Source organism: Barbus barbus, assembly GCF_936440315.1.
Source record: "Barbus barbus genome assembly, chromosome: 45".
Classification (NCBI taxonomy): domain Eukaryota; kingdom Metazoa; phylum Chordata; class Actinopteri; order Cypriniformes; family Cyprinidae; genus Barbus; species Barbus barbus.
In genome coordinates, this window is record NC_136723.1 from 17,615,790 (window position 1) to 17,625,523 (window position 9,734).

Consider the following 9,734-nt stretch of genomic DNA (forward strand, 5'->3'; position numbering starts at 1 on the left):
AGGGAAAGCTTTGGGTACGTCTGAAGGATATTGCTTAACAGCAGTCAACTCTTTGGAGGGTTCCGGTTCAATCCTTTCTGGTAGGTGTTCTATGGGTTCAGGGGTCGGGCCGAAACCTAGTGTTTCCACTCTTAGGTTTCTGTGTCTATCATATTGATATTCCTCAGAGTCAGATTGGGATTCATCCCCATCAGCTCCATCTGAACTGTCATTTTTAGGATGTTGTCGAGTTCTTGGTCGTCTCGCTGCCATTGACGGGTTAGTTTCACTTTCGATTGAGGTCACAGGAAGGAAACCGCATGGCAGCAGAAGGTCACGATGAAGAGTCCTTTGTGGACCATCTTTTGTCTCAGGCCTCACAACATACACTGGGACGTCTCCAGACTGTCTCTGGACAACATACACATCGGACTCCCACCTGTCGGCCAGCTTGTGCTTGCCTCTAAGGCGGACGTTTCGAACCAAGACTCTGTCGCCTTCCTTCAAGGTGGAGTCAACAACATGCTTGTCAAACCTCGCTTTGTTGCGACTGGCTGTCTTTTTGGCATTCTCAGTTGCTACTTTGTAACTGTCTTCGAGTTGGGATTTCAGGTTGCGAACATATTGTGAGTGTGAGCCTGGCTGGTGATTGACTGGCAGGCCAAAGGCTAGGTCGACTGGCAACCTTGGCTGACGCCCGAACATTAATTCGTAAGGGGTAAAACCAGTAGTCTCATTTTTAGTACAATTATAAGCGTGTACTAATGGTTTGACGTAATCCCGCCAGTGACTCTTTTTCTGATTCTCGAGGGTTCCCAACATGTTGAGCAGGGTCCTGTTGAAGCGTTCTACAGGGTTCCCTCTCGGATGGTAAGGGGTGGTTCTTATCTTTTGAGTGCCAATGAGCTCACACAGTTCTTTTATTGTTCGGGATTCAAAGTCAGGACCTTGGTCACTGTGGAGTTTTTCAGGGATGCCATAATGGACAAAAAAATGGTCCCACAGGCTCTTGGCCACTGTCCTGGCTTTCTGATTCGGGGTGGGGACAGCCACTGCATATTTCGTAAAATGGTCGGTAATGACCAGAATGTCTTTGGTCTTACTGGAGTCTGGCTCCACACTGAGAAAATCCATACACACAAGTTCGAGTGGTCTTGTAGCGATGATGTTGACGAGTGGTGCGGCTTTCTCGGGCATAGTCTTGCGTCGTATGCAGCGGTCGCAGGTTCTGACCTTAGTTTCTACCTCGGCTGACATTTTAGGCCAATAGAAACGCTTCCGGACGAGATCTAGGGTGCGCTCTACGCCCATGTGGCCCATGTCGTCATGGAGGCTCCTTAGGACTACGGATCTCAGGACTTCAGGGAGCACAAGCTGGTAGTGAGTCTGAGCACCCTCTTGCCGCTTGCGATACAAGACACCATTTAAGACCGTAAATTTGTTCCACTCTCTTAATAAGAGACCAAGCTCAGGAAGTTCCTTCCTCAAGGATGGTGGGGGTTTCTCTTCTAACTCCACTTGCCTGAGTACTTCACGGATACAGGGATCAGCATTTTGCTTGTCTCTTAGTTCAGCTGGTGCTAATGAGGGGATAACAGGTAAGCCACCAAGCTGATCCTCTTCTTCAAAGCTTTGTGGGAGAGCCTTTGGATGATGGGCAAGTGACACAACCAAGGTGGTGCTGGGTGATGTTTCCCCAGAGTGATTGTTGATCACTTGGCGAACCAAGTGCTTCTCACAGATAGCTTTGATGGTGTTTTCATCAAGGTGTGCATAATCAGCCTCTGACAAGTGTCTTTTCGTGAACTGTTGTATCCTCTCCAACTCTTTTCGTGATGATGTGTCATCAGGTAATCTACCGTGGGGACGCCTGGACAACCCGTCCGCGTCTTGATTTTGCTTACCGGCTCTGTATTGTAGCTGGAAATCAAATGTCGACAGAGCGGCTAACCATCTGTAGCTTGTGGCGTCGAGCTTAGCAGAGGTAAGAATGTATGTCAACGGATTGCTATCGGTGACAGCTAGGAACGCATTCCCATATAGGTAGTCCTGGAATTTCTCTGTCACTGCCCATTTAAGGGCAAGGAATTCTAATTTGTGCGCAGGATACCTGGACTCACATTTTGACAGACCTCGACTTGCATAGGCAACAACTCGCTTCCGTCCCTGTTGCTCCTGGTAAAGGGCAGCACCGAGTCCCGAGGTGCTCGCATCTGTGTGCAAAATGTAGGGGAGCTTGGGGTCAGCAAACCCGAGGATGGGTGCTGTTGTCAGTTTTTCGATTATGATGTCGAACGCTGCCTGGCAAGCAGGAGTCCATCTGTCACCAAAGAGGTCCTTTGGGTTGTAGTATTTCTCAGGATTCTCTGTGGTTTTAGTGTGCTTTCTCAGCGGCGGATAGCCAGCAGTGAGCCCGTTCAGTGGCTTCACAATCTTTGAGTAGTCTTTTACGAACCGGCGGTAATAACCGCAGAAACCCAGGAAGGTTCTTAGCTCTTTCAGGTTGTTTGGTTTTGGCCAGGTTTTTAATGCTGCTACTTTGTCTGGATCAGTTTCGATGCCCTTTTCAGACACAATGTGGCCGAGGTACTTTACAGAAGTTTGGAAGAACTTGCACTTCCCTGGTGACAGTTTCAAGCCAAACTCTTTCAATTGGTTGAGCACGCGCATCAACCTTTCCTCGTGTTCCTCCAGTGTCGAGGAGAAGATGATGAGGTCATCAAGAAAAACTAGGGCTTGCTTCAAGTTCAACTCTCCCATACAGCGCTCCATAAGCCTCTGGAACGTGCTAGGGGCGTTAGTTATCCCCTGAGGCATCCTATTGAACTCGAAGAATCCTAATGGGCAGACGAATGCGGTTTTGTGTTTGTCTGCTTCCTCCATCTCTATTTGATAGAAGCCTGATTTGAGATCGAGCACTGAGAACCACCTGGACCCGGTCAACGCCGAGAATGACTCCTCAAGATTAGGTAAGGCATATGAATCTTTTACTGTTTGGGCGTTCAACTTTCTGTAGTCTATGCAGAGTCTGACATCGGCATTCTTTTTCCTGACGACGACAATCGGCGAGGAGAAGGGCGACTCCGATTCGCGGATGACTTCTGCATCAAGGAGTTGCTGGAGATGGTTACGCACAGCCTCTATATCTTGGGGGTGTATAGGTCTTGGTCTATGTTTGAATGTTGTCTCGTCACTGAGGGTTATATGGTGTTTTATTTTGTCAGTGCGACCAAAATCAAGCTCGTGCAGTGCAAACACCTCCGGCATGGAACTTAATTTCTCAGTTATCCTCTCTTTCCACTCATTGGGTACAGGAGAGTCAGTGAAGTCAAGGTTGAGATTTAATTTTTGGTCAGGTTTTGTGGGAAGGTCTGAGTCAGGGGTCTTAATTGATTGAACACTCTTGACAGCGTGTATCTCTGCTATTACAGCCTTTGGAGATAGAGTGATGTCATGATGTGACTCATTCTTGAGCATGACTGGTATGCAGCGTAGTGGTTTCGGTGGTAGGCTTACCAAGCCATCTGTCACCAGGATGCCACCTGGCAGGGAAAATGATTTTGGTGACTCTACCATCACCCACTTTCCAACATCAGTTGTCTTGCAGCTCACTGATCCTTCAAGGACTTTGGTCTGTCCAGCTGCAATAGTCTCAAAGTCCCTACTATGAAGCCTCACTTCCCCTAGACTGGAATCAACAGTCTGTCTGTTCCTGATTTCAAGGGTCTTTAAGACAACTTTGTAGCCGTAAGGAAGAGACTCATAGTTCTGAGGTGCGATATCTACATACTTTTCATAGAGAACATCCAAAGTATTTGTGCCTATAAGCACTGATGACAAGGTGGAACGCATGTCAGGTACAACCAAAACCAGTGTGGGCACCTCAATGTCCGCTCCAAGCAAGCTCTTTGGGAATCTGATGGTGGCCTCAACATAGCCAAGGTAAGGAACGCTTTGGCCGTTGGCTCCTTCCACCTCAAGCAGGTCATTCAAGGAATTCATAGGTAAGTGAGACAGGTTCTCTAAATAGAAAGAGTTGGGGATCGTTGTTACTTGAGAGCCTGAATCCAACAAGCATCTGCAGTCTTTGTTACCTATGTTCACTTGTGCAGTACACTTGGCTCCAATCAGTCCTTTTGGCAGGGTCACTGTCTGTTTTTGTGTGTGAGAGTACACACGGGCTCTGTGCAACTTCTTTTTGGGACACTTTGTCTGTGTTCCAGTCCCCGTTTGTCCCACAACCGGAACTGGGTCTAGTTTAAATGATCAGGCTTTGAAACACCATTTTCAATGTCCCATGTTAGCTGCTTTTCTCTTAGCTGCTTCCTCTTCTCAGCTACAAGAGATGGGTTCGGCTCACTTTCACACTGAGGCTTAATGTGTCCGTCTTCTCCACATCTAAAGCAATACCAGGGCCTTGGTCTATTGCCTGTGTTGTTGTTTACATCTCGGCTGTGGTGCAGCCTTTGAGATGTTGGAGTGATAGCCGTTTGGGGAGCTATTGGTCTGGCAGCTGATTTAGCTTTTCTACTGTCTTTCTGTGTGATGCGTGTGAGCTGGGACTGTAAATCAGCTATTTGTTTCTTTAGGTCTTGGATTTCAGACCTGTGATCAAGAACTGGCTGAGATGGGTTGCAGTCTTCACTCTGCACATAAATACCTTGATAATAAGAAGACACTTTTGGCTTTGCTATATTGAAGTGGCTTTTCATGCGGGATGCTTTGGAAGTACGCTTATCTTCTGCTGTGCGGAGTAACAGGAGAAGTTCAGCAAAGGTAGGTGGGTTCTGTTTCTTTTGTTCTAGCTGGAGTTCAGCTATCAAGATGTTGTCCCAGCAGCCTCTGACAAACTGTCTGAGAAGATGCCGGTCAAGGTCACTTGCGGTCACACCTCCCCTCCTGAGGGTGGTGTTCAGCATCACCTGCAGCCGTTGTAGATAGGCTGAGGGTTTCTCACCATTATCTTGCATCGTGTTAAGATACTTTGCGAAAAGATCATCTCCATCCTCGACAGTGCCGAAAGCGGAGTCCAAGATCTCCAAGTACGCCTTAAGGGGAGATTCAGGTGTCAGGTGCTTCACAATATCGATAGCAGGTGATAAGAGACTTTCAAGAAGCTTCCGTGACTTGTAAAGATCAGACTGTGTTGTGTCTTTAAGAAGAAGTTCCACATTGGAACGCCATGTCTCATAATCCACTTCATTGTTGGATCGGGGGAAACGCCCAGAGAAGGGTCTGAGTCTCAAAGAAGTGTGCACCTGCAGAGCAGAATCTTCATTTCTCACAATGTGCTCGACTATTACTTTTTGTATGTCAGGAGGGTTGACGTCAGAAAGTTTCAGAGCAGGCTGTGTTTTCTCTTTAGATGGTGGTGGAGAACAACGAAGTTGAACATGCTGTCCCGGGGCCGTACTGGGCAGGGGGCTTACTTGTGCAGCATTTTCAGGGCCATATTGCCCTGGGGTATCAGGTGAGTTCTGTTCCATATCTTCATCTTGGATTTCTGATTGATCTAGATCGACACTCTCACTGATGACGGAGAGCTCTTCCCTGAGGACAGCTGCAAAGTCTTTGCCAGTCAGTTTTGCGATGTCCTTTAACTCTGAAAGGTAAGTCTGTGTGGCTGTTTTGCTAGCTACAGGTGTGTAGACACTGGCTAAGGCTCTAATGTGATAAGTGACATCAGTCTGAGTCTTACTGTCGAGTCTGTGTGGCAATGAAGGTAAGAGAGATTGCATGGCTGTACCATACACATACTCTACTACAACCTGTTTGTCCAACGCTGGCTCAGCGAAATCTACAGGGATTACCCTTTGAATGGAACCATATTGTTTCAGGAAATCATATAGCTCTTCATCAGTTTCTGTACTGGCTATACCACTAACTATAACTGAGTTAGGGATTTTCACACTACTCGTTTGAATAACATCCATAATGGATCACTGATAACAATACTATACGGTCTCTGGTTTCTAGTTTTAAATGCTTTAAGCCACTCCTGGCTGGCTCGCCAATTTGTAACACCGGTATCACACCACTTACTGTGCCACTGGACCAGTTCTAGGTTCTAAGGAGTGGGGAGCAAAAACAAAAAATACACCAGAGACCGTTGCTTTAAATACAAAAGGCCGGCAATTTACTGAATGCAAAACACACATAGAATATACAGTACGCAGAACAAACAAAAATAATACCCTGCAGATTTTCAGTATTGAGGTAGGTATAATAAATGGAAAGGTATTTCACCTCCTTTTTGTTCTTTGGTTCACCTAAGTTATTTTAGTTAGGCTAGTCTAGGTTAGACCAGTCTTTATCTAGGTTGCACCTATTTTAGAATTCCTATTTTTCTTCCTGAGTTAACTCTTTTTCCCTTTCTTTTACAGGTAAGAAAACACCTTCAATTTACACAACCAAATCAAAGTGGACCACAAGCATTTCAAATCACATTCAAACATATGAACTCAATATGAAAATAAAAGTATAACACCTTAAACCCAAGTTCAAGTGCAAATGTGAGTTCAATTATTCAGTTCAATGAAGAGCTTCAGTTCGATTCAGTTCAAAAATAATGATTCAATCAGTTTCCAGTTCAGTTCAAAAATAATGGTTCAATCAGTTTCCAGTTCAGTTCAAAAATAATGATTCAATCAGTTTCCAGTTCAGTTCAAAATTAATTCCTGATACTCCTACCACTCTGGCAGTGAGTCACCATACGCAGGAGATTTCCTCACTGATGCGATGGAGAAAAGTTGGACGTCTGGGTCTGGCTCGCCATCTTGAATCCCGTCTGTGCATGTGCACACCCGCACACTGCAGACCAATCCTCGCTCCGACCAAGCTTCAACTAAGCAGAAAACCTGACCTGTGTAACAGGTCATAAACACAATAAATCTCTTTTTAAATCCTCAAATTACACAAATGAATGTTTCACAGTCTCTGAGTTGTAACGTTATTGCTACGGTGCGTTTTCACTTCAAAAATGGCGGCGGAGCGGTCTCTTTTAACTCACGGCTCCATTTCCCACACAACTACCGCACACATCTTTCATTTACAAAGCATACATTCACTTTTATAACATTCACAGTTTTCATAAACCCAAAATACTAACTGGTAACAGTTTATGGCGAAGCATCTCCTCATAAACAGCTAAGTTTTTACGTTAGCTCTCCGCCAGAGAAAAAGGAAGAAAGAAAAAAAAAGTACAACACGGCAAAGTGCGAGAAACAACTCAAACTCACCAAAACCGGTGTGGCTTAGTTCTCATAAAATCCCCGTCAGTTCCCGACCAGGAAAGTTATGTTATTCAACTGCAAAATCAACTTTTTCACTCTTTTCTCTGCTTATTAAACACAGCTCGTTCTCTCTGCTGCAACGTCACTGAAGTACTGTGTCTAGCGTCACTTGTCCCTTAAAGGGGCAGTGACATGAATTTTCTGTCAGCATATTTTTAATCTTAAAACATTAAATTGTTGTATTAACATTTTTAATTATGAATTAACACATTAAATGAATCATTTAACTTTCTAACTTATTTATGCAGCTTTTAAACTATTTATTCTTATTTATCATATTTTAACATGGGTTACATATGCGCGAGTAGCTATTTATAGGTGTGTCTGCATGGAAGTTTATATGTATGCGCGAGTATTTATAGGTGTGTCTGCATTAGGGTGACCACCTGGCAATAGATCTGTTTCATAGAAACCGCCTCAAATGAACTATTAAAATGAGAAGAAAGTCGTGTCTGAAAGCTGCAACCGTTTTTTTTTTTTCAATGAAAGGAGCATATCGTGTTTTTCCGTGTGCGCTCCACCATTTCCGTCGGTGGTGCTCGAGCCCTTGATGAGGTCCGCACATCCTTTGTGCCTTCCACGCAGTCGTCATCTGCGGAAAACTCCCTGTCTACGACTGTGTGGGTTGGTTATTTTCTTAGCTAGAACATGACGACTGCGCAAATGGGGTTTTAAATGCCAGTCAGTTTTTAATGTATTTCTTATTTTGGTATTTCAGTTTCTGGGATGAAAAAAAAAAAACATATGGAATACATAATTGAAATGCGGGATGCACCTTACCTCTTGCAGGAAGCGGTACAAAGCTCCCAATTTTGGGACGGTCCCGCAAAATGCGGGACGGGTGGTCACCCTAGTCTGCATGGAAGTTTATATGTATGCGCGAGTAGCTATTTATAGGTGTGTCTGCATGGAAGTTTATATGTATGCGCGAGTATTTATAGGTGTGTCTGCATGGAAGTTTATATGTATGCGGGAGTGTTTTATGGATGTGTATGCGCGCGCATCGAGTTTATATGTATGTGTGAATGTTTATAGGTGTGTCTGCATGGAAGTTTATATGTATGCGCGAGTATTTATAGGTGTCTCTGCATGGAAGTTTATTTGTATGCGCGAGTGTTTTATGGATGTGTATGCGCGCGCATCGAGTTTATATGTATGTGCGAATGTTTATAGGTGTGTCTGCATGGAAGTTTATATGTATGCGCGAGTATTTATAGGTGTGTCTGCATGGAAGTTTATTTGTATGCGCGAGTGTTTTATGGATGTGTATGCGCGCGCATCGAGTTTATATGTATGTGCGAATGTTTATAGGTGTGTCTGCATGGAAGTTTATATGTATGCGCGAGTAGCTATTTATAGGTGTGTCTGCATGGAAGTTTATATGTATGCGCGAGTAGCTATTTATAGGTGTGTCTGCATGGAAGTTTATATGTATGCGCGAGTAGCTATTTATAGGTGTGTCTGCATGGAAGTTTATATGTATGCGCCAGTAGCTATTTATAGGTGTGTCTGCATGGAAGTTTATATGTATGCGCGAGTAGCTATTTATAGGTGTGTCTGCATGGAAGTTTATATGTATGCGCCAGTAGCTATTTATAGGTGTGTCTGCATGGAAGTTTATTTGTATGCGCGAGTGTTTTATGGATGTGTATGCGCGCGCATCGAGTTTATATGTATGTGCGAATGTTTATAGGTGTGTCTGCATGGAAGTTTATATGTATGCGCGAGTAGCTATTTATAGGTGTGTCTGCATGGAAGTGTATATGTATGCGCGAGTATTTATAGGTGTGTCTGCATGGAAGTTTATATGTATGCGCGAGTGTTCTATGGATGTGTATGCGCGCGCATCGAGTTTATATGTATGTGCGAATGTTTATAGGTGTGTCTGCATGGAAGTTTATATGTATGCGCGAGTATTTATAGGTGTGTCTGCATTAGGGTGACCACCCAGCTAGCAGGGAACGTTCTCAGAACTTTGGCTAACATTCCGTACAGGTTTGGTTGATGTTTTAGAGAAAACATTTGAATGTAATGTTCAAAAAATGTTTTAAGAATGTTTCTCATTTCAGATAATGTTCCTATAATGTTAAGTGTAAACAAAGCTGGAACATTTTACCTGCAACATTTTAAGGATGTTTTGTGGATGTTGTTCAGGTAACAGATTATACAATGTTCTCAGTAAAACATTGTAACAATGTTTCAAGATAACAAGTGAAGAACATTCTCTCAGACACATTTGGAGAACGTTATAAGGATGTCATTGAGGCTTGAGATGGTGGAATATTTTTATAAAACGTTCTTGTAATGTGACATAATAACAAAGCTAGAACATTTGACCTGCAACATTGTAAGGATGTTTTGAGGATGTTGTTGAGATAACAGATTATATAATGTGCTCAATAAAACATTGTTACAATGTTTCAAGATAACAAAGAAAGAACATTCTCTCAGCCACATTAGCAA

The 9,734-nt window shown here is 43.9% G+C and overlaps 1 protein-coding gene across 1 annotated transcript; it reads right to left on the reverse strand.

The window, feature by feature from the left end:
• Nucleotides 1-2,904: 2,904 nt before the first annotated feature.
• On the reverse strand, nt 2,905-7,378 carry LOC306864299 (zinc finger CCHC domain-containing protein 12-like). The gene is made up of 2 exons (XM_079408236.1): nt 7,218-7,378; nt 2,905-6,841 (listed from the first exon to the last, which is right to left on the reverse strand). The coding sequence occupies exon 2, from the start codon at nt 5,910-5,912 to the stop codon at nt 4,233-4,235; it is 1,680 nt and encodes a 559-aa protein (XP_079264362.1). The 5' UTR covers nt 5,913-6,841; nt 7,218-7,378; the 3' UTR covers nt 2,905-4,232.
• Nucleotides 7,379-9,734: the final 2,356 nt, after the last annotated feature.